Source organism: Staurois parvus, unplaced genomic scaffold, assembly GCF_062004578.1.
Source record: "Staurois parvus isolate SC_StPar_1 unplaced genomic scaffold, SC_StPar_1.0 ptg000299l, whole genome shotgun sequence".
Classification (NCBI taxonomy): domain Eukaryota; kingdom Metazoa; phylum Chordata; class Amphibia; order Anura; family Ranidae; genus Staurois; species Staurois parvus.
Window position 1 is genome coordinate 24,348,500 of NW_028318095.1, and position 25,796 is coordinate 24,374,295.

The 25,796-nt window shown below is 42.9% G+C and overlaps 1 protein-coding gene across 1 annotated transcript in view; it reads left to right on the forward strand.

Moving 5' to 3' along the window:
- CPD (carboxypeptidase D) overlaps positions 1 to 25,796 on the forward strand; it is a 135,964-nt gene that overhangs the window by 21,208 nt on the left and 88,960 nt on the right. The window contains exon 2 of the mRNA XM_089683053.1: positions 9,961 to 10,208. Coding sequence (XP_089539179.1) covers positions 9,961 to 10,208 — 248 coding nt within the window. The remainder of the gene's footprint in view (positions 1 to 9,960; positions 10,209 to 25,796) is intronic.

Below are 25,796 nucleotides of genomic sequence, written 5' to 3' on the forward strand. Positions count from 1 at the left end.
AGGAGGAGGTAGAGGAGGACATTGGTGCTCAGGAATTATTGAGTGAAATGGGTGGTTTTTCCACTCAGCGGACAGGAGTGGAGGAGCAGGAGCATCTGGTAGAGGAGGAGGAAGAGGAGACAGAGGACCTAGACGCACCGTGGCAGTATGCTGTGGAGATGGAGGCAGGGAGTCCCTCGCATTCCTTGGCACAAATGGCCCATAGCATGCTCGGTTGCTTGCGTAGCGACAGCCGAATAATAACCATCAGACAGAGGGATGACTTTTGGCTGTCCACCTTGTTGGACCCTCGCTACCGTTCAAAAATGGTGGCCTTTTTCACACCTGCTGAGAGGGAGGCCAAAATAACGTACTATAAAAAACACCTATGTAGTCAGCTGGTCTCTGCCTGTCTGCGCCAACGTCCATCCTCAGACACTGTGGGCCCTGTGCGCTCGTGTTCCGCTGCCATGGCAGCAGGGGAGGGGTGGGGTGGTAGGAGCAGTGGCAGCTCCACCAGCAGCGGCTGCCTCAGTCTGCAGTCGATGATGAGTAGCTTTCTTCACCAGCGCAGTGAGGAAACTACTAACCAGCCGCAGCAGCAGCAGCAGCATCAGGTGGACCTGGAGCAGGACCTCAAACAACAGGCTTAGGCCTACTTGGACAGCACCCTGCCAACCGAGGTAGACAATCCCCTTGACTACTGGGCAACGAAACTTGACCTTTGGCCCCAACTAGCTGAATTTGCCCTTGAAAGGCTGTCATGCCCGGCCAGTAGCGTGGCATCGGAGCGCGTGTTTAGTGCGGCAGGAGGTATTGCAACTCCGCGGAGGACACGACTGTCCACCCAAAGTGTGGAGAGACTCACGTTTGTGAAAATGAATCAGGCGTGGATTAGTCTGGATTTCAAACCACCAGTTCCTGACACAACTGACTAAATCCGCCATGAATCATGCCCCAAACATGTGCCACTTTCAGGTCTCCTCACACTGCTGGTGTGTTCCATTTTTTGTCATAGGGTGCTGGCAGATTACGGGCCTCCCATAGCTGCTGCCAGGCCCCTAATCTGCCATGGGCCCCTATACCGCCTCCTCATGCTGCTGCCAAGTCCAGAGTCTCTCATGGGTCCCTGTACGGCCTCCCATTGCTGCTTTCTCCATCGCCACACTCTGCCATGTGCCACTTTCAGGTCTCCTCACACACTGCTGGTGTGTTGAATTTTTTGACATAGGGTGCTGGCAGATTACGGGCCTCACATAGCTGCTGCCAGGCCCCTAATCTGCCATGGGCCCCTATATACCGCCTCCTCATGCTGCTGCCAAGTTCAGAGTCTGTCATGGGTCCCTGTACGGCCTCCCATTGCTGCTGTCTCCATCGCCACACTCTGCCATGTGCCACTTTCAGGTCTCCTCACACTGCTGGTGTGTTGAATTTTTTGACATAGGGTGCTGGCAGATTACGGGCCTCCTATAGCTGCTGCCAGGCCCCTAATCTGCCATAAGCCCCTATATACCGCCTCCTCATGCTGCTGCCAAGTCCAGAGTCTGTCATGGGTCCCTGTACGGCCTCCCATTGCTGCTGTCTCCATCGCCACACTCTGCCATGTGCCACTTTCAGGTCTCCTCACACACTGCTGGTGTGTTGAATTTTTTGACATAGGGTGCTGGCAGATTACGGGCCTCCTATAGCTGCTGCCAGGCCCCTAATCTGCCGTAGGCCCCTATATACCGCCTCCTCATGCTGCTGCCAGGTCCAGAGTCTCTCATGGGTCCCTGTACGGCCTCCCATTGCTGCTGTCTCCATCGCCACACTCTGCCATGTGCCACTTTCAGGTCTCCTCACACTGCTGGTGTGTTCCATTTTTTGTCATAGGGTGCTGGCAGATTATGGGCCTCCCATAACTGCTGCCAGGCCCCTAATCTGCCATGGGCCCCTATACCGACTCCTCATGCTGTGACGTTGCAACAAGGTGGAATTCAACCCTACATATGTTAGACCGCCTTTACGAACAGCAAAAGGCCATCACAGATTTCCTGATGTTAAAAGCAGATAAAGGTACTCCCTGTGTAACTTAGATGTCAGCCATTGGCAGCTCATGCGTGACACCTGCGCTTGCTCAGGCCCTTTGAGGAGGCCACGCTATTCGTGAGTCGGCAGGACTATGGGATGAACGACGTCATTCCTCTGTTGCACGTCCTGGAACAAATGCTGTTAACAATGGCTGGTCAGGGTGCGGTAGACGTGGCGCACAGATCTCAACGCCACATGGCCCCTGTGGGGGCAGGACTGGAAGAAGAGGAGGAGGTAGAGGAGGACATTGGTGCTCAGGAATTATTGAGTGAAATGGGTGGTTTTTCCACTCAGCGGACAGGAGTGGAGGAGCAGGAGCATCTGGTAGAGGAGGAGGAAGAGGAGACAGAGGACCTAGACGCACCGTGGCAGTATGCTGTGGAGATGGAGGCAGGGAGTCCCTCGCATTCCTTGGCACAAATGGCCCATAGCATGCTCGGTTGCTTGCGTAGCGACAGCCGAATAATAACCATCAGACAGAGGGATGACTTTTGGCTGTCCACCTTGTTGGACCCTCGCTACCGTTCAAAAATGGTGGCCTTTTTCACACCTGCTGAGAGGGAGGCCAAAATAACGTACTATAAAAAACACCTATGTAGTCAGCTGGTCTCTGCCTGTCTGCGCCAACGTCCATCCTCAGACACTGTGGGCCCTGTGCGCTCGTGTTCCGCTGCCATGGCAGCAGGGGAGGGGTGGGGTGGTAGGAGCAGTGGCAGCTCCACCAGCAGCGGCTGCCTCAGTCTGCAGTCGATGATGAGTAGCTTTCTTCACCAGCGCAGTGAGGAAACTACTAACCAGCCGCAGCAGCAGCAGCAGCATCAGGTGGACCTGGAGCAGGACCTCAAACAACAGGCTTAGGCCTACTTGGACAGCACCCTGCCAACCGAGGTAGACAATCCCCTTGACTACTGGGCAACGAAACTTGACCTTTGGCCCCAACTAGCTGAATTTGCCCTTGAAAGGCTGTCATGCCCGGCCAGTAGCGTGGCATCGGAGCGCGTGTTTAGTGCGGCAGGAGGTATTGCAACTCCGCGGAGGACACGACTGTCCACCCAAAGTGTGGAGAGACTCACGTTTGTGAAAATGAATCAGGCGTGGATTAGTCTGGATTTCAAACCACCAGTTCCTGACACAACTGACTAAATCCGCCATGAATCATGCCCCAAACATGTGCCACTTTCAGGTCTCCTCACACTGCTGGTGTGTTCCATTTTTTGTCATAGGGTGCTGGCAGATTACGGGCCTCCCATAGCTGCTGCCAGGCCCCTAATCTGCCATGGGCCCCTATACCGCCTCCTCATGCTGCTGCCAAGTCCAGAGTCTCTCATGGGTCCCTGTACGGCCTCCCATTGCTGCTGCCTCCATCGCCACACTCTGCCATGTGCCACTTTCAGGTCTCCTCACACTGCTGGTGTGTTCCATTTTTTGTCATAGGGTGCTGGCAGATTACGGGCCTCCCATAGCTGCTGCCAGGCCCCTAATCTGCCATGGGCCCCTATACCGCCTCCTCATGCTGCTGCCAGGTCCAGAGTCTCTCATGGGTCCCTGTACGGCCTCCCATTGCTGCTGTCTCCATCGCCACACTCTGCCATGTGCCACTTTCAGGTCTCCTCACACTGCTGGTGGGTTCCATTTTTTGTCATAGGGTGCTGGCAGATTACGGGCCTCCCATAGCTGCTGCCAGGCCCGTAATCTGCCATGGGCCCCCGTACCGACTCCTCATGCTGCTGCCAGGCCCGTAATCTGTCATGGGCCACTGTTGTCGCTTGTTGGCATATTCCGCTCGTTCAGATGCTCCTTCTCCTGCTACTCCTCTTCACGGATTCCGTCAGCAGTCTTTCTTGGAATCCGTTTCCAAGAGACAACAGTTTGCGAGCACGCACCCGACGGTGCAGAAGCTGAACGTCCTCCTGTCCAAGTTGCTGCTGCCAGGCTCGTAATCTGTCATGCGCCCCTGTACCGCCTCCTCATGCTGCTGCCAGGTCCAGAGTGTGTCATGGGCCCCCGTACCGACTCCTCATGCTGCTGCCAGGCCCGTAATCTGTCATGGGCCCCTGTACCGCCTCCCCATGCTGCTGCCAGGTCCAGAGTGTGTCATGGGTCCCTGTACGGCCTCCCATTGCTGCTGCCAGGCCCGTAATCTGCCATGGGCCCCTGTACCGACTCCTCATGCTGCTGCCAGGCCCGTAATCTGTCATGGGCCCCTGTACCGCCTCCTCATGCTGCTGCCAGGTCCAGAGTGTGTCATGGGTCCCTGTACGGCCTCCCATTGCTGCTGTCTCTATCGCCACACTCTGCCATGTGCCACTTTCAGGTCTCCTCACACTGCTGGTGGTTTCCATTTTTGTCATAGGGTGCTGTATGGCCTCCCATTGCTGCTGCCTCCACCGCCACACTGTGGCTCCACACTCTGGTTTTGGCCCCGTGACTGCCCAAATGAGTGAAGTGTGCGGTGATTCTAAGATCGACGGCACTCATCTGCATGTCATACTGACTGACAGTATTATTTCTCTTCCCCAGCAGACTCCAAGGGCATTTAAATTAAAGGTACAGTGTTCTGCACTAATATTAAGTCTCTCTGAAGCCTAGAAACACCCTTTTTTAAGTTAAATTCACAGCGAATTTATTCGACTCGAATCGAATATTGTCCACGAATTCGCCGAATCAGTCGAATCGAATTTTTCATTTCTTCGCTCATCTCTAGTTGTAATGGGTAACATATCTTTTCATTAAGTCACTTTATTACCATATTATTTTCCCTGCAAGGTAAAGCCGTAATGTGCCAAAATGTTATATGGGTGCACATATTAGTTGTTGAACAGTGAGATTGATTTTGAGTATTTTTGTTGATTTATAGTAGTGTTATTTACTCATTTAAATTACTGTTGGTGCACTCACAATAGCTAAGTAGGAATAATAACTGAGGCACAGAGGTGTTGTGCAGCACTTTTTATATATTTTTTTTCTTTTGGTCTCACTGATGGGAACATTATTTGAATTGTGAGTGAAGAGGGTGCTGTTGGTTGGAAGCTATGATTCATACAAGAATCTTGCCTAGATTCAGGGGCCCCCAGGGTGTACAGGAGCACATTCCCACTCAATACTACACATGTATAGCTTTTCCAATTTTTTTTTTTTTTTCTTTTTTTGCCCAGGGTAATAAACTTCTGCTGATCGTCTACTGAATTATGACATTGGCTGAATCGGTCACATTTATAAGGTCAATGCTTGAATGTGCTTGTCATATACTTCTTTAACCTGCGGTTATTATTACTTGGCCCATAATTACTTCTCAGATTGTTGTGTGGGGAAGAAAAGCAAGTGAACTCTATCCAAAACTGAGTCATTTGTGTTATTGGCAAGTTCAAGGACAGTCTGGTAAATAAAAATAGTGCCTAGCAGCAGGCACCATAAGATGTTCACTATTTTGTTTGTTATGCACAATCCTCTTCTGTGTTCCTCTCTAAAACTGGTTTTACTTTGTAATAGCTGTAAGCTGCTGATGATTGTCATTTGAATTATGATGTTGGCTGAAGCAGTCTAGACACGTTTATAGGAGCAATGCTTGCATGTACTTGCCATACACTTCTGTAACATACAGTTATTATGACTTTCGGCCAGTTCACACCAGATGCAGTCCCGTGCGTTTTTTTTGTGCATCAAAAATTGCATGGGCAGTATGTTATATGGGTTCTTATGGCCTAGTTCAGTGCACTATGTTCCGGTGCAGGAAAAAAAAGTAGAACATGCTACATTTTTTCTGTGCTGACCTGGACTGGAACGCAGCAAAAGTAATCAAAAACGCACCTAATCGCATCTTTATGAATATAAAAAAGTGAAATTCAGCAGCTGAAGTCACCACGATATAGGATTACTAAAATTGTATACAGTATTTCAGACTAAATACTTTTACTTTTGATCAAATGGTGTGCCTGATTAGTTTAAATCCAGTTTAGAGATAATTAGTTGTTACTCTGCCTTACAATGGAGTGTGGAAATGAAATGGTTGTGTATGATTTTCAGAAAACTTCTTCTTTTCCTCATATACTGTGTCAATGTAGTTATAGCCCTCAGCAAATGCCATTTTATAATTAGGAAGGTTGAAAAACCTGTTCAGTTTTACCTTCATCTTACACCAAAGAAATGTTACTTTTTTCAGCCCGCAATAGAATTTAAAGGCATCTTTATATTAACATTTAACAAAAATTGTAAATAAAAATATATATTGTACTGCTGAAAGGTTACTTAACCTTTCTTCTGACTGCCAGTCAATGGACTAGTCACATAGGTTCCAAGGGCCATGCAACATAACATTTAGAAATCAGCGGTTTTAAATGGGTATACGCTGGTATTTATGATGTGCACATGTGTACAGATGTAGAGTGTGTTCCCTGGGTCATATGTGTGCACATGTTTATGTCAGTACCGGCATACAACCTTGTAAAGCTATTCATTTCTGTGAGTGGCTGTACCCAGCATCTGTGACTCCTGGGTGCAGTACAGCCCTAGCCTCCTGCAACCCTCGTGATAAAAGGCTGACCCTTCAATTAAGGTGAAGTCAACCACGTGGCCTAGAGTACTTGAGCGCTCTACCTCCCACAATACAAAATAATTAATTACAAGGGATGTCACTCCCAGAAAGCATGTTCAAAAATAGAATAGAGTAACCACTGTCTCCAGAAAATACATCCATAGGACTACATGGAAATTATTTAAACTATCCCAACAATCTCTCCATTAGTAGAGACGAAGGACCAAAGCCCAGTGTAGCCAACCAAGGCTCCCAGAGCTTATCAAATATTTGTGGGCAGCTTCGTGTATACATACTTCTCTTTCAATATGGTGTCATTTACTGCTTGGATCCAATCTGAATGCGAAGGGGGAAGTGGCCCCAACCATCTCTGAGCTATGACTTTCCTAGCCTGAAAAAGGCATCAGAGCACTGGAATCTGTGCGATTGTTATTCACAGTCCTCTTCTGTGTTCCTCTCTAAAACTGGTTTTACTTTGTAACTAAGGACTGCTTAGACCAGGTGTCGGCAACCTGCGGCTCCAGAGCCGCATGTGGCTCTTTTTCACCTTGGCTGCGGCTCCGGAGCACACTGCCCACCAGGTGACAGGCAATAGGGCAGCAATGGGCAAACTACGGCCCGGCGGACCTTTTAATCTGGCCCGCGGAGCTAGGCTCCCGCTAGGCTCCTCTCACAGTCCGCCCTGAAGACCGGTGTAGCATGAAAATCTGTCTCCTATGAGGATCTGTCCCCCTCGACGTATCTGCGCATGTGCCGGAGATCGCCGATCGGCTGCTAATGCCTGAAACTGGCACATGCGCAGAAACGTCGAGGGGGACAGATCCTCATAGGAGACAGATTTTCATGCTACACCGGAACGGCGCGGGAACACGGCGAGAGGAACGCGCGGAGCAAAGGTAAGTGAATTGACACAGGGGGGACTTGGGGTCTTAATATGAGGGATGAATTACTATAGGGGGGATGAATTACTATGGGGGATGAATTACTATATGGGGGATGAATTACTATATGGGGGATGAATTACTATATGGGGGATGAATTACTATATGGGGGATGAATTACTATATGGGGGATGAATTACTATATGGGGGATGAATTACTATGGGGGATGAATTACTATATGGGGGATGAATTACTATGGGGGATGAATTACTATGGGGGATGAATTACTATGGGGGATGAATTACTATATGGGGGATGTATTTTCAGTTTTAAAAATGTGGCTCTCAAAATAAATTTCAATCGTGGTTTTGGCGAGATTTGGCTCAGTTGAAAAAAAAGGTTGCCCACCACTGACCTAAGGCTATGATTGTGATTATGACGATACACTGTGCCCTGATTAACCCTTTGCTTACTGGGCCCTTAAACCCCCTTCATGACCAGAGCGCTTTTTGCAATATATGCAGTGTCAGATTTGTTTTAAATGTTGCAATGGTTTTGTGGCTCCCAGTCTTTTTTTCCCTCTCGGAAACGGGTCCAAGTGGCTCTTTATGTCTTAAAGGTTGCAGACCCCTGGCTTAGACTCTCCGCCCTGATTTTGGGACTAATAGTACCTAGAGATATGAGATGATAAACTCCTATCCAGCTGGATTGGATGACAATCTCATGTCCATAGTGGCAGGCAGATGCTTGTCAGCTTTTATAGGGAACATCAGTCAAGGATGTCCTAATCCCTTTCCCATTAAACAAGCTGCATTGGAAAATCATAGAATGCTCTGAAGGTGCTGAATGATGGCTACACGTGTCATCACCCTCTAATTTCTATGGGCAGACCAAGCTCCGTCAACCTGCCATATCCCTGAACTTTAGTAACAAATAGAAGCCTCTTTCAGGGATGTACACAGAGAAGGGTTGTCTGGCTAATAATGATAAAAGGGGGAAAAATGAGGAGCCCCTCTTTTTTGATTTGACTTTTTTTGTTTTTTAAATGTTTAACCACTTCAGTACCGGGCACTTTTACCCCCTTCCTGCCCAGGCCAATTTTCAGATTTCAGCGCTCTCACACTTTGACAATTGCGCAGTCATGCAACACTGTACCCAAACTAAAGTTTTCTCATTTTGTTCACACAACTAGAGTTTTCTTTTGGTGGTAATTAATCACCACTGGGATTTTTATTTATTGCTAAATTAGCAAAAAAAAAGACAGAAAATTAAAAAAAAAACCTCCACGTTTTTCTTTGTTTCTGTTATAAAAGTTTGCAAATAAATAATTTGTTCTTCATAAATTTATGCCAAGATGTATTCTGCTACATTTCTTTAGTGAAAATAACCCCAATCAGTATTTATTATTTAGTCTGTAGGAAAGTTATAGAGTTCACAAACTATGGGATATATTTGAATATTGATCAATCCTGAAGTACTGACGGACAATCTAATTTCTTGAGGCCCAAAAATGTCAGAACAGTACAGATATCCCCCAAATGACCCCTTGTTGCAAAGTAGGCAGTCCAACGTATTTCATTACAGGCATGGCGAGTTTTTTTTTTTTTGTTTGTTTTTTTTGAAGTTGTAATTTTTTTTTGTCATTTTTTTGGAAAATTAAGAAATTAAAAAGATTTTCATAATTTTTTTTTTTTTTTTACATACTGTCACCAGTGCAGTACAGCATTATCATATAACTGGTGTAGTGGTGATTAGGGACACTGACTAGTGACAGTACAAGAAAAATTGATTCAGTTTTTATTTTATGTTTTTATTTTTATTACAAGTTCTCTTTTTTTTTTTTTTAAGATTGTTTTTCATATTACACTATGACCAAAGTAGTATAATGATACCATAGTAACATTGTACTACTTTGAGGAAGTGATCAGTATTTTTTTTTTTTACACAATTTGCTTATAGCAAAGAATTTCTTTGCTATAAGCAAGCATTTTACTGAATGAAATAGATTAATTCTGTTTTTTTTTTTTTTGTGATTAGCTAGGATTGGCCATGGCTAATCACATGACACAGATGGGCTGTGATTGGCTCAGCCTGTGCATGTGATCACTGTGACCATTCACAGCTAGACACACTTGTATACAATGGATGGAATGAACCAAAGCCATCCATTGTTTGCAACTATCATGTGACCTGCTGTGATTGGTCACAGCAGGTCACATGGTACTGGCAACGGGGCAGGTACACAGATCTGTCTTCGGCTGTGTCCGAGGTACACAGCTGGTGACAGATCTTGCCACAGCGCGGCCCTGCGGGCACGCGCAAGTCGGGATCTGGGAAGGACATCATATGACGCCGTCCCGGATCGATGAGTCCCGCCTGGCCGTCATATCACTATAGGCCGGGCGGGAAGTGGTTAAAATGGCTGCCAAGTTCATTATAAAACACCTTTATATCAATTTAACATACACACATTTTTACATTTCCCTTTTATTGTCCAGGTTTGTGCTCTCTGGGAACCTGCATGGTGGTTCAGTGGTGGCTAGCTATCCCTTTGACGATTCCAGTATTCATCAGGAGACTGGCTTCTATAGCAGATCCACAGATGACAAAGTGTTCCAGTATCTGGCCAGAGCCTATGCTTCAAACCACCCGATCATGAAGACTGGTCACCCAAAGTGTAAGAATGAGGAAGATGAGGTTTTCCCGGATGGAATCACTAATGGAGCCCATTGGTATGATGTTCAAGGTATGTCACAGCATGTTCCTGTGCAGTGCGTGTTGCTTGGGGAATATAAACTGTATCATCTAAATCTAGTCATAAATCCTAAAATAATGAATACATCCATTTTGGTATGGATTACTAAAGGACTCCTCTGGCCCCACCTGGTAGAACAGCAGTTTATGAATTATGTTTATAACACAAACCTGGACAATTAAAATAAATAAATAAATGTAATGGAAATAGTATCTGGATAACCCTGCGTAACTAACTCTAGCAGTTTGTGTCATCCCACGTAGTCACTATTATATGATTATGCAAACTGACAATGCATCATCTGGATTACATGAATCTGGTTTTTGATAATCCTATTTACTTTCCTGTGCAAATCCAGGGTTATCTGATCTGCAATTACAGTACAGTCATTATTTTGTACTACAGTTTACGTTATTTCAGTTTTAGTAGTAATGCATACTATTTACAGACTGTGGTCTGTTAGTATTTTATATTCAGTTATTCTTTATTGAAGGATTTTAACATATAAGTGAGGATATAGAAACATAAACATGAAAGGTTTACATTGGTAGGAGCACAGCATAAGGGGAAGAAAACATAATGATCCCCGCCATTTGGCTGGGGACCTAGGGGTTCTTGTCTTTTATACATGAGAGGTATGCTCAGTGAGATGTGAACCAAGTTGGTGCAGTAGTAGAGTGTAGTTAGAAAAAAAACAAACGAATAAACATGGGGGGGGGGGGGTGGGGGGGAAGAGGGAGGCACCGAAACAGCATAGGATATTGATAGGTCAGTATTTGTTGGCTATCAGTGTATTGAGCAATTGGGATTTTTTAACCATCGAGACCACTGGATGGTGAACTTGTGGTAGGAAGAGTTGTGGAGGGCTATTCTTTTTTCCATCTCACATTGGTGATTCAAATCTGATATGAGGCGAGACAGAAGGGGAGTGGTGGTTGATCGTCATAATTTGGTGATGTTAATTTTTGCGGCTGCTAGAGTATGGATGATAATGGTACGTGAATTTATGGGGAATTTATCGATTCCGATGTGAAGAAGAGCTAGTTCTGGATTGGGGGTTACCTGAGTTCCAGTGATTGAGGAGATTATCTGAAAAACCTTGTTCCAGTAGGATTTGAGGGATTTACATGCCCAGAGTAGGTGAAGGAGTGAGCCCGTTTCTCCGCAATGTCTCCAACAGGCTTGAGAATGTTGGGGGTAGTATAAAGATAGTTTGGTAGGGGTTAGGTACCATTGGTGGAGGGTCTTCAGATATGCCACCCAATGTGTGCTACATTTTGAAGCTTTAAAAGTGATGGTGAACGTTTTTCCCACGTGTGTGGAGTTATTGATTGGAGAAGATTTTTTTCCCAGTTGGTTATTGAAGTGTGGTGTGTGGTGAATAGTGATTCAATTATCATTGTGTAGAAAGTTGAGATTCCTTTCTTCGGGTGGGATGTTCTCTGAAGAAATGGTGAGCAATTACGGGGATTTTCACTGCCAGTGGTAAGTTCGTTCCGTGCAGTGCGTGGGCTATTTGCATGTGTGTAAATTGTTCTTTATCAGGGAGATGAAACTTCTTTTGGATATTAGAGAATGAGTCTAGTGTATTTTTAGTGTAGATGTCCTGAATATGGAGTAAACCAGCAGCTTTCCACATTGTCAGGTTTAGTTGAGGGATGAGGGAATGTAGGGAAGATAATGGGGTAGGGATTCGCAGAGTGTCTTTGTTTAGCTGGTTATACTTTAAAAGTCAATCCAAGCAGTCAAAGAGGCTTGTATGCAGGGGTGTTTTTGTAGAGGTTTAGGTTGGACTATTTGGGGTATGAGTAGACTGTCAGTTTGTGTGGTAAAGTCAGGGAGGTTTCCATAGTGGACCAGGTCTTTTCAGAGGTAGGGTGCCACCAGGAAAAACGTTGGTCTAGTAGGACAGCTTTATAATACTAATTCAAATGCGGGAGTCCAGCTCCTCCCTTGGAGGGTGGACGTATGAGGAGATTCGTGGTATATCTGGGTCTTGTTGAGTTCCATAGGAATTTGTTTAGTATTACTTGTATTTTAGAAAAGAAAGTGCAGGGAACCAGGATAGGGAGTGTACGGAACATATAGAGAATTTTGGGCAGTATGCACATTTTCAAGGTAGCTATTCTGCCTAGTGTCGATAACGTGGATGTGCGAAGGTTTTTGAGCTCCTGTGGGATAGTGTCAAGCAGTGGTTTGAAGTTATTGGTCTGTTAGTATTTTAAAGGTACATTCCAGTCAAAACTGAGCGTTCGATAATTATTAAAGCAGGTCTGCATACCTGTAATCAAACCTATACATAGGCATATGAGTGCTAAAGCTAAACACAGAGACTTTCTGAAAGCCCTAAATACACCAGATAAATCAAAATGGTAAGCTACCACACCACATACATAGGCATTTCAATAGCTGTATTGTATTTTTAATTCAGTAGTAATGTACACTATGTTGCCAAAAGTATTGGGACACCCCTCCAAGTCATTGGATTCAGGTGTTCCAATCACCTCCAGGTGTATAAAATCAAGCACATAGGCATGCAGACTGCTTCTACAAACATTTGTGAAAGAATGGGTCACTCTCAAGAGTTCCTCAGGAGTTCAGTGACTTCAAGTGTGGTACTGTGATAGGTTGCCACCTGTGCAGTAAGTCCATCTGTGAAATTTCCTTGCTACTAAATATTCCATCGTCAACTGTCCGTGATATTACAACAAAGTGGAAGCAACTGGGAACATTAGTAACTCAGCCATGAAGTGATGGGCCATGCAGAAATGACAGAGCGACCAACTGTCTGCAGAGGCAATGGCTAAAGACCTCCAAATTTAGTGTGGCCTTCAGATTAGTACAACAACAATGCATAGATAACTTCATGGAACTGATTTCCATGGTCAAGCTGCTGCATCCAAACCTTACATCGCCAAGTGCAATGCAAAGCGTCAGATGCAGTGGTGTATAGCACGCCGCCACTGGACTCTAGAGCAGGGGAGACGTGTTCTCTGGAGTGAAAAATCACACTTCTCTGTCTATCAATCTGATGGACATGTATGGGTTTGACGGTTGCCATGAGAACAGTTCTTGCCTGACTGCAGTGTGCTAAGTGTAAAGTTTGGTGGAGGGGGATTATGGTGTGGGGTTGTTTTTCAGAGGCTGGGTTTGGCCCCTAAGTTTCAGTGAAGGGAATTCTTAAGGTGTCAGCATACCAAGACATTTTGGACAATTTCATGCTCCCAACTTTGTGTAAAAAGTTTGGGAATGGCCCCTTCCTGTTCCAACTGTGCACCAGTGCACAAAGCAAGGTCCATAAAGACATGGATGAGCAAGTTTGAGGTGGAAGAACTTGACTGGTCTGCACAGAGTCCTGACCTCAACCCGACGGAGCGGAGACTGCAAGCCAGGCCTTCTCGTCCAACATCAGTGCCTGACCTCACAAAAATTTGCTTCTGAAAGAATGGTCAAATATTCCTATGGACACACTCCTTAACCTTGTGGACAGCCTTCCCAGAATAGTTGAAGCTGTTACAGCTTTAAAATTGAATGTTAGGCCTTGAAATGCATAAAGTCTTGCTGACTCCAGAAATGAGTTTTTCAGCCTGTCATAGTTATAATGCACCAATCTGCCCCAGTCCTTATTGCCGATTACAAATCATGATCTGGGAACCCCATTTCACTTCTAGTTCGTAGTGAAGGATTGCTATTCTGATGCCTGTGGAAAGCTTTGTGTATCAAGTTAAACCCCTTAATTAGAACTTTTAAATCTGATTATACAAGCACAGAGACGCATGGTTCACAAATCAGACCAATTGAGAGCTCCCAGGATTCTAATTGTAGTGTAATTATAAACTTTAGCTCAGTTGCATTATTTCCTTGTGCAAAGTTTTTTTTTTTTTTTCCCCAACTTCAGTGAAAATGAAAAGACAGTGATGGTGAAGTAGCATAGAAGATTGTTGAGGCTTTCAGTAGATTTGATGGTATCTCCCAGTCCTAACATTTGTATATGAACACCCTTAGTACTACCTGATTGCTGGCTAAATCAAAGAAAGGTGACTTCAAGATCTGAAATAAATATAATCTGAAAATATATATCCAAATGGCATTTATAAGCATATGTGAAAAGCCAATGTGAATTCCAATAGGGGCATTTCTAAGAACGTATGGGAAGGTAAGAAGTTGCTTCATTTTGATTGGGTTAATCTTGCCAAAGAGAGATAGGAGCGAGGACTGCCAACCATCGAACCTGGATTTTGAGAGTTGTAAGAGGCATAGATAATGCAATTGAATGAGGTCTGCTATGTTGTTAGTCACCTTAATACTGAGTTATTTACATTTAGTCACCCACTGGAGAGGTAGTGACCCGTCTCAGTCCACAGACAGTGCAAGATCAAGGGGGAGTACTTGAGACTTGCCCCAGATAATTTTGAGGTCTGAGAAGACTGAATACTTGTATAGAGTTGTCAGCGCAGATTTCAAGGAAAGGTTCATGTCTTATAAGAACAAGAGCATGTACTTTGCAGGTAATATAATTTTCTCCTCAAGTGTATGAAGTTCAGGGACTTTAATTTGGTTTTAGTGCGAAGGGCTACAGCATTGGTTTCCATCATAGGTGATAGACCACTCCGATGAGTACCTATCTTGAACAAGAAGGGAGTGGATACCATATTCCCTATTTTGATGGCTGCCTGAAGGTATTTATATTGAAGGGCAATCTCTTTTCAAGAAGGAAGGGCCAAAGCCCATTTTCTCCCACACCCAATCGTTGACAATCTAGTGAATCAAACACTTTTTGGTTTTCAAGTAGCATTATGTATTAATGTACAATATATATGTAAAGCGCTGTGAAAATTGACAGTGCTATATAAGTACCTGTAATAAATAAAATAAAAATAATTTATCACTCTGCTACCCAAATACACATGAGAAGCTTGGATATTAGTGAAAGGTTGCCTTATGTTGATATCAGTGGATTTCTGTGGGGTAAGGCTCGTTTGCCCAGAATTCACCAAATCTCCAATCACTGTAGATAGATGGGTTACCAGAACTTTGGTGAGGATCTTTAGATCCAAATTCAGCAATAAAATTGACTTCTTTCTTAAATTTCTGTATGAGGACCACATGTGCCTGGTAAATGGAGTAAGGGGAGGGCATTTCATTCGTGAAAGTATGCATAAAGACAGTGAAGAGTTGGGGCAAGCTCGTCAATATATAGTTTATGTCACTCAGAGATCATAACATCAGGGCCAGGAGACTTGTTATTGGGCAAAGACAGAATGGCAGCCTTGACCTATTCCAGTGTTCTATATAGGGATGTCTAAAAATTCCATGCAAGCCTGAGTTTGACCAATTATCATTTTTACATTGTGCACTATCAACCTAATAAACTATTCTGATGTTGTCCTAGGTTACTCACAATGTATGTGTCACAATACAAAGCGAATAGCTGTATTTTATGAATCATATTTATACAACAGTTACAGAGAAAAGTTCTCTGAGATCCAGAATATGCTTTCCTTAGTCCTCCTTCACCTAAGTGATTTTAAGCATTTTGTTGCATTTCTCAGTGTGCAGAAATTGCTCCATTAAAAAGCGACTTGCAGTACATAAAAATGTCTTGCGTGCAGCTCCCTGGTTCACGCCGGTGTGACTTGTCATGCCATTTGACTTTTTCAAATCACATGACAAATAGTACCTTATTGTCTGCAATGGAACTGTTCAGATTGGTACAACTCTGTTTGAAAGTAGTTAATGCACTATTTTTGCAATTTTCAGGTGTGACTTTCATAGACCTCCTGTGCATGAAGATGCACAGATGTCTTCCAAGTCACACCTAAGGCCATGCTGACATTAAGTGAAGTTGCACAATTATAAAGTCAGATCCAGTGTGAACCAGGTCTTAGAGCGATTTCACTTCTGTTGCAAAAACTTATCACAAAGTTTCTCATTGACACTGCTGGTCATAGTTTGCTTTGTTCCTTTTGATCAGCCAATGTATCTTTTGCAAAAATGCCTGAAATTTTCCCTTTGTATAACCAGTATTTGTTTGTGTTTGTTTTGCAATCCTTTCTTCAAGTCTTGTCTACAGTGGATAGTATGAATTTTACTTACATATGCTCAGATGCAGCAAATAGAATGTCTGCTGCACAGAATTCAGGCTCAGCAAGTCAAATGAGCTCTGCTTCTGTATTATTTGGACTTGCTCCTGAGTCATTTGGGATTTCCTTGATTTGCTTTTGAGTTAACTTTGTACATATGCCCTTAGCTTACCTGTGTGTGAAACTATTGGTGACATTTGAGAGCTGTTTTGAGAAATATTTGTGGTAATTATTGCTGGAGAATTTTCCTGACACCCATCAGAACTGAAGAAATTGTGATAATCTATAATGTTGAAGCGGTTTTGTAGCTTAAGTCCAGCTAAATGTAACTAACTTCTACTAGATATACTATGACCTGGATTAATTGAAACCTTTTTACAGACTTCATCGCTGTTTTGCACCTATTAGTGTCAAACACAAGTATCTATATTTAGTAGTGTTAGGTATATTGAGCATTCAGAAGCCAGTCAGCCTATGCTGAAAGATAAAGGAACATTTTAATATGCCTTGGAACTTGCATTTCCGCTGGCAACATGGGAAAATATTTAAAAAAGCAGTTGTAATTTTTGGGACACTGGCTACCTGACTGTCAGAGCTTTACCAAACTGTGGTGTAGTACAGAAAACCCAACTACTGTTGTTCATTAGTCTGCATACCATTGTTCTGTTAGATGGAGTAGATTGCTTGTCTGCCATAGTCTTGTTTGGTGAGCCGTTATTTGTCCTATAATTACTCCATGTCACTATTTGTCTTTATATGACTGGGTGGGATGATAAAATTGTATGACTCAAATGAGTGAAGCAGGATATCCTGTAGAGATCTATGACGACATTCATTGGCTAATCCTAAGTAAATAATGTGTTCTGTAACTTACTTTCTCTGCTGATGAGGCCAACATAGCTGTTTTTTTGTTATGAAAAGTAATTTCTAACATATATGGAAGTGATAATAAAAATGTGAAAAATATACAAATCACAAATAATAGTGCAAACCTAATCACACAACTAAATATAACCACCACCAAATAAGTGCATATTAATGGTGCAAACAAAAAATCAATAAATAGGGAATCTCAATATAGTCCATTCAGAAAAGTCCATATAAACATGATCCTCAGTAAATGAAGTAATGAGATCCTCCTTCATAAGCAATGTGGTATTCAGTGCTCAAAAACACCCCATCAAAATGCACACTCGCCATGTGCTAGTAATTAACCAGCATGTTGGTATATATCCAGCATTCACCAAACAGACTTCAAAGGACGATCCTCATGTGTTGGTAATTACTCAGCATACTACTAAGTATCCAGCATATCACCAAACAAACTCCAGAGAAGATCCTCTCATATCCAGATTAGCACATGTGGGTAAAGAAAATACTCGCCATAGTGCAATATCATCCAACAAATTTATTGCCAAACAAACCCCCCTTGAAATCACACTCACAATGAGCAAATAAAAACAAGGCGTTTTGTTATATCAGAGCTCCAGTCTCTGCATCCTGTGTCTCACCAGCCAGCCCGCATTCAAGATGGTAATAGCGCGATCACGTGATCCAGACACGTGCATCAGCATGAGTAGTGACGTCACAGGAAGGCCACACCCTAGGGGCTGGCTGGTGAGACACAGGATGCAGAGACTGGAGCTTTGATATAACAAAACGCCTTGTTTTTATTTGCTCATTGTGAGTGTGATTTTAAGGGGGGTTTGTATTACTAACATGCTGGTTAATTACTAGCACATGGTGAGTGTGCATTTTTTCTGGGGTGTTTTTGAGCACTGAATACCACATTGCTTATGAAGGAGGATCTCATTACTTCATTTACTGAGGATCATGTTTATATGGACTTTTCTGAATGGACTATATTGAGATTCCCTATTTATTGATTTTTTGTTTGCACTAATAATATGCACTTATTTGGTGGTGGTTATATTTAGTTGTGTGATTTGGTTTGCGCTATTATTTGTGATTTGTATATTTTTCACATTTTTATTATTATTTTGAGTTTTTTAATATTAGCAGCATCCAGTGAGTGTATTTCAGCTCTTTATTACATTGGCGCAATGATGTTGGTATAATAGAAGTGTTGTATATATTGGAACATTTCTTTGGTAACTAACTTTTTAGTGAATATATGGGAGTGACCCAGCCATGAATATATTTAACCTTATGTGCATATGTACAGTATGTGATCTCACAGTACAGGACATTTATTTATAGACCATGAGTTTTATACAGCCGCCTTAAGGTGATTTGACTCTAGCAACAATTTTGTGAGGTTTGCCCCTAGCACACATTCATATAACTCGGCTCACTTTGTGAGACTCCGGTTTTTACTAATGTCCTTAGGTGATAAGCTTGTTCTCCTGTGCAGAAGCATATATACATATTTTAAACCATCACATTTCCTCTGGTGCTTTTTTCAAGACTTTCTTCAGGGAGTTGCTAATATACAGTGCTCAGCATAAATGAGCACACCCCAACAGATTTGTCAGAAAACCTTTACTTTCCTTTCTAAATCAACATTTTCTTTGGGACACTATATTACAAAATACTCCTACAAATGCGGCCATTGACTGCAAACATGATTTGTTAATTTGCACACACAAAGTATTTTTCCTCATAAATTCATTCAAGACCATTTTGCAAAAATGAATACACCTCAATGAAAGTCTTAGTAGCAAAGCTAAATTTTAGACAACAAAATCCTAATTAACAAGATTTCAACTACAGGTTAGTCTAATTATTCATTAAATAGGTGTCCAGCAGACAGTTGATTATAAAAGGGCATTACTTAACAAAGAAAACCCCTTCCCATTTCATGCTGTCAGCAATGGCACCACATGGAAGAGAAATGTCACAAGGCCTGAGAAAGAAAATTGATTTCTTTACACAAGAAAGGTGAAGGCTACAAGATGATCACCAAAGCTTTACTTCTCAGTCAGAATACTGTAGCAAAAGTGATACAAAAATTTATCAAAGATGGAACAGCAACCTTCTCACAGAGGCGTCCAGGTTGTCCACAGAAGTTAACACCTCGACAAGTTTACTGCAGTTAGCTAAAGAAGTAGAAAGCCAAACTGGGGTGATTGTTTCCCGTGACACAATATGACATACGGCATGCAGAGGAACGACATGCATGGGTGTCACAAAGGAAGCGTCTCTTAAAGTCCATGCACAAAAAGCCCGCCTAGAATTTTCCAGGGCCGATGCTGAAAAAAAAGTCTACTGGGACTCTGTACTCTGAAGTGATGAGACCAAGATAAATGGTTTTGGAACTGATGGCTTCAAAACTGTATGGCGTTGCAAAGGTGAGGAGTACAAAGAAAAATGCATGGTGCCTACAGTGAAACATGGTGGCAGTGTCCTTCTGTGGGGCTGCTTGAGTGCTGCTGGTTCCTCCCTTTCCCATCGGAGCTTTCTGCACCAGGGAATGTTCCTGTTGGTGTCTCCTGGGCTTTATGCATCCAGCATGTGTTTTCATGTTCTTTAACTCTTATATTTTTTGTGAACCTTTTGAGAGTTTTGTTTGTTATATTGTTGCCCATCCCTCAGTTTACTGCTTGAGGACATCCCATGGTTTATGAATGCAAGTCTTGGACTGTAGGTTTAAGATAATAGGATACAGGCTTACCTGTAATTTCCTTATCTGGGATATATTACAGGACAGGGGAAACCCTCCCCTCTGTATGTTAATCACTCCTTATTTTTTGCTAATAAACTGGAGTCTCATGGAGTGGACAGGGTTATAGGAGGACACTCTAGGCTGCAGTCCCAAGAAGTCTGCCAGTGTCCAATCACCATAGCCTGGAATGAACAGTCATCTAAAGGTAGCCTGCCTTTGACCCATTGGCTAAAATACATGTCATGTACAGTGCTCTAAAAAAAGATTTATATGTATGTGACAATTTCTATTTTTTTTTTTTTTTATAGTTTGAGCCTTCTGTCGCCACTTTTTTAGAAAGTAATTTCTGGCCTTTAACCGACAATAATTGCTGCTATTTTTCCATTGATTTATTGTGTTGAATAATGAGATAAAACAGTAGTAATGCGCATTGCTTTGGCTATTAAAGACATTTACTTTCCTGTCTATTTTTTGGCCAAAATAATATAGCCACTGCATATTCTGCAGCACTTTACACTGTACATAGAACTGTCTGTGTAAGTCCTTGCCCCTGAGGAGCTAACCATCTGCTGTCCCTACCATAATCATATAGTCAGACACAAGTATGATGTATCAATCCAAAGCAAGAGAGCATGTTTTAGTCTTGCCTCTAAAAATGATTGATGTAAACATTTAGGACTATACAAAGCTCAAGTTGCCTTAAAGGATAAGTTCACCTTCAGGAACATGTTACATCCGTTTTTAGGGTGGAGCACGTAACATGTTCCCAATGCTGCAGCTGCCACCCGATCCCCCCTCCTGATAGAAGTACAAGGAGAAGTTCCCCGTACTAACTGTCAGATTTGAAAACAGCGCAGTCGTGCGGGGCTCCGCCACATCATTCTTTTACAGAGTTCGCTGTGGTAGTTAATTGAATCTTTCAGTTAGTATACACTATATTGCCAAAAGTATTGGGATGCCTCCCTTTACAAGCACATGAACTTTAATGGCATCCCAGTCTTAGTCCGTAGGGTTCAATATTGAGTTGGCCCACCCTTTGTAGCTATAACAGCTTCAACTTTTGTGGGAAGGCTGTCCACAAGGTTTAGGAGAGTGTCTATGGGAATGTTTGACCATTCTTCCAGAAGTGCATTTGTGAGGTCAGGCACTGATGTCAGACGAGAAGGCCTGACTCGTAGTCTCCACTCTAATTTATCCCAAAGGTTATATTGGGTTGAGGTCAGGACTCTGTGCAAGCCAATTAAGTTCCTTCACCCCAAACTAGCTCATCCATGTCTTTTATGGACCTTGCTTTGTGCTCTAGGGCCCAGTCATGTTGGAACAGGAAGGGACCATCCACAAAGTTGGGAGCATGAAATTGTCCAAAATGTCTTGGTATGCTGATGCCTTAAGAGTTCCCTTCGCTGGAACGAAGTAGTCAAGCCCAGTTCCTGAAAAACAACCCCACACCATAATCCCCCCTCCACCAAACTTTACACTTGGCACAATGCAGCCAGGCAAGTACCATTCTCCTGGCAACCGCCAAACCCAGACACGTCCATTGGATTTTCAGACCAAGAAGTGTGATTTGTCACCCTAGAGAACACATCTCCACTGCTCTAGAGTCCAGTGGCAGCGTACTTTGCACCACTGCATCTGACGCTTTGCATTGCACTTGGTTATGTAAGGATTGGATGCAGCTGCTTGGCCATGCAAATCCATTCCATGAAGCTCTCTACACACTGTTGTTCTGCTGATCTAAAGGTCACATAAAGTTTGGAGGTCTTTAGCTATTGAGTCTGCAGACAGTTGGTGACTTCTGCACTCTTCAGCATGCGCTGACCTCGCTCTGTCATTTTACATGGCCTACAACTTCATGGCTGAGCTGCTGTTCTGTAATGTCAGAGTCGCCATTTTAATGATCTTCATAATTTAATCATTGCATTGAAATTATTCTTATGAGTGTTTTTCTTGAAGCGAAGTTCAGTGCTAACTATGTGTGTTTTTTGAATGTAGGTGTGCAGGAGCAAATGTATTATAATTTTTTTTTTTTATCAATAAATACCAGCGCAAACCCACATAATAAATTGCATCACCCAACCCATTAAATTGGTAATAAATATTACAAACTTAAACTGTGACACAAAAACACTTTTGTGTTATTAAAATAGTAATAAAAAAATAAATAAATAAATAAATGATTTTAGAATTAATAAATCCAGTGACAAAAAATCCCAAAATAACAGTCTTGATAACGCCCTGTGGGTGGGGCGAAACGCGTTGACGCACTTCCGGTTGCCTGTTCCGGCGTCTGACGTCATTTCCGGTGAGTGGAATGCACGCCGAGCGGTGCGTTCCAAGGGGCCATCTTTGCATAGTGGATGAGTCTGCATCTGAGGTCTGTCATCCTGCTGTATACCAGGCTGTGGGGTCTCTATACAAAAGTCGCTGTATATGAAAAATAGATCGTTTTTAAAGAAAGAATCGTTTTGTTCCAATAAAATGCGGGTTATATCCTGCTAAAATGTGAGTGGTCTGGAGAAATTCTTTTGATTGGAAATCACTACGGTATCACGCTATGGTTTTTTCTTCTTCCTGATTTTCCCTGGGGGATTCGGTGAGAGGAGTAACCAGAAGAGGTATCCATATCCGAGAGGAGGCATTATTTGGAGGTCTTATACAAAGTAAAGGGGGTCCTGGAGCCCTCAATATCCCTGAAAGGCGTTTGACTCACCATTATCTGGTGAGTGCGGTTAATGTTGGTTTTGCTCTGGTGGATGGTGAAGGTATCAAAGGCACGGAAGAATCCAATGAAATTACAATATAATTAATTTTATCACGGGACTGTTATTTTGGGATTTTTTATCACTGGACTTATTAATTCTAAAATCATTTTTTTTTTTTTTTTTTATTACTATTTTAATAACACAAAAGTGTTTGTGTCACAGTTTTTTAAGTTTGTAATATTTATTAATTACCAATTTAATGGGTTGGGTGATGCAATTTATTATGTGGGTTTGCGCTGGTATTTATTGATATAAGTTTTTTTGGTTTTTGCACCTGTGTACAGCAGCATCTCACGGGGAATAGTGTGTGTAATAAGAGAGTCCTGGGCGCTGAGGTTTTTTCTTCTTTACATATTATAATTTTTTGCCCATCCCAGCATTTGGATTGGGGCTCATATTTCTAGCCCAGTTGAATTGATTTCAAGTGATTATATTTGTAACGTTATGCTGGCACTGCTTGTGATATATGATCTTCCAAAACTTGTAAAAGGAATACTATAACATTCCTGTGTTTGGCCAGCCTTTGTCTGAAATGTTGAAATACAATGACCTATTCATACAGAAAACATTTATCAGCTTCAACGAAGCTGAACTCAATGTTTGACTGAAACTAAAGAAGTGATTTAATTAAAAGAGGTTTTGACTATTTTTATAATTCTCTTTTAAGGCAGCCAAAATGAAGTAAGGCCTTTTTTTCCCTATTTATACTTACCTAGGTGATGCTGTGTCTGTCCCCTGCCGGCTCTAAGGGTGAGAACTCACATGATCGCTGAGTTCTCTCCGCTCTGATTGTCAGTCACCGCTGTCTGCTCAGCTACCCCAGTGCTCACTGGAGAGGCTGAGCCAGGTGCCACTCCAGATTCTGGGGTGGATCCCTACTTTGAAGTCGGGATCTTTCCCTAGCCTGGACCGGCTGAGTGACGTCAGCTGACAGTGGACTTCATTCTACTGTCAGCAGAAAAGGGGTCACAGGAGTGCAGTACGAACAGCACTCCTGTGTTCCACAGAAAAAGTACAGCCAAAAAAGTTTTGTCTGTACTTCTCCTTTAAGAGCTGAGAGGACTGTTATTTTCTGAAGTCGGTTGCCCAACATCTATTTTACAGTATGAAGAATAAAGGTAACACCAACAAGACTCAGAATTTCAGTGCAGTAATTTCATTTATTTAAACTGTACATTATTTAACAGTAATGTTGGCGCGGATAAATAAAGCATTACAAAAGGGCTTAGACACTTATTATTTATTTATTTCAGGTACTTATATAGCGCTGTCAATTTACGCAGCGCTTTACACATATATATTGTACATTCACATCAGTCCCTAACCCTCAAGGGGTGTACAATCTAAGGTCCCTAACTTACATTCATACATACACATACTAGGGCCAGTTTAGACAGACAGGATCCAATGAACCTACCAGCATGTCTTTGGAGTGTGGGAGGAAACCGGAGTACCCGGAGGAAACCCACGCAGGCACAGGGAGAACATGCAAACTCATGCAGGTGGTGCCTTGGCTGGGATTCGAACCAACAACCCTAGTACTGCCAGGCGGAAGTGCTAACCATTTAGCCACTGTGCTGCCCCTGAAGTCTGTTTTTCATTAATCTAAGCCCAGGATCGGCAACCTGTCGATCGCGGGAAGCTGATTGGTAGATCACGATCAGGGCTCTGATGCTTCCCCAGCCTCCGCCGCTCTCCTTTTTAATAGCAGAGCGGAGTGAGAGGCAAAACAGTGCTGGATGGAGGGTGGGAGCAGGAGCTACTGTAGTTGACTTTGCAAGTTAACCAGCAGGTGATTGGTTGCTAGGTGGTCCTAGCAACCAATCATCAGCTTGTTAACATGAAAAGTTAACCCTGGCAGCTCCCGCTCCTGCCCTTTATCCAGTGCTGTGCCTCTCCCTCTGCTCTGATGTACAGCAGGTGTAAGGTAGGAGAGAGCTACCTACACACGGTTGTGTATTGTAAAGGGGCAAATGTCACTACTTGTGGGGGACGGAGTACACTTCTTTGGGGGGGGGGGGTAAGAGGGACACTACTGGGGGGGGGGGAGGGGGGGAGCAGAAAACAGTGCTATGGAGGGGGGAAATTGCAATTAATTTTACCAAAATTATGTAATAGGAGATAAAATCTAAATCTATTCAATTAGCATAAAATCAGACTGGCCTTTGCACTACATAGTTGATGGAAGATCTAAAGGAGATTATATAGTATATGGTCACCTTTAGGACTTGTTCTCACTCCCATGTGTCATGTCATTGTTCAGAGAAAGCAAATTGCATGGACGGGAAAAGTACAATTTTAAGTAGAACCAGTTCTGACTAATTCACTGTGTTCTGATGTGTTATGAAAAGGTCCTGCATGTTTCCTTTTTGCTTGTTATCCTATTACACTGCATCTTGCCAGTGGAGAAAAAGAGCATGCCTCTGGCCGGACACTGCTGGTGTGCTTGATACAGGATGGAGTAGTTGTGATCAGAGTTTTTGAACCTTCCCAATTAATTAATTATCTAGTCTTGAGGCGCTGGATTCCAAAGGTTACGAAGGCGAGGCAATAATTTTGAGATTTTTTGTTTTTTGACTAATAGTTTATTTTAATTTACCATATGAAATTGAAACTGTACAGTTTATTCAAATACTGTTACAGAATAAATCCCTAGAATTAGAATGTTTTATGTCAGCAGTCAATGTTGAGAGGTCGAGCAGGGGAAGCTGAGCTTGCTTATAGTATAGCTTGGTCACTTTTAGTACTTCCTTTGTAAACATTGAGAATTAATTGCTCCACAGTACCTATAGCTGAATAGGTCAGGATGGGTTTGTAGAAGTGCTTTAATGCCTATTAAATTGATACTAAACTCTTTGTGTTTAATTTTGGAAGAGAATGTCCACTGATACCTATTATTATTATTATTATTATTAGTATTAGTAGTAGTAGTAGTGGTGGTGGAGGTGGTGGCGGTGGCGGTCTTGTTTTTCTTAAATGCTCCTTTCTTCCTGTAGCTGAAGGTCAAAAAGCCACTTTCCCGAGGTCTCTATTTTTTGGTTTTCCTTAGCTAGCTGTGTCCTACAAAGACACCTGTGCACATTCTTTCTCTAATCCTGAGCTATTT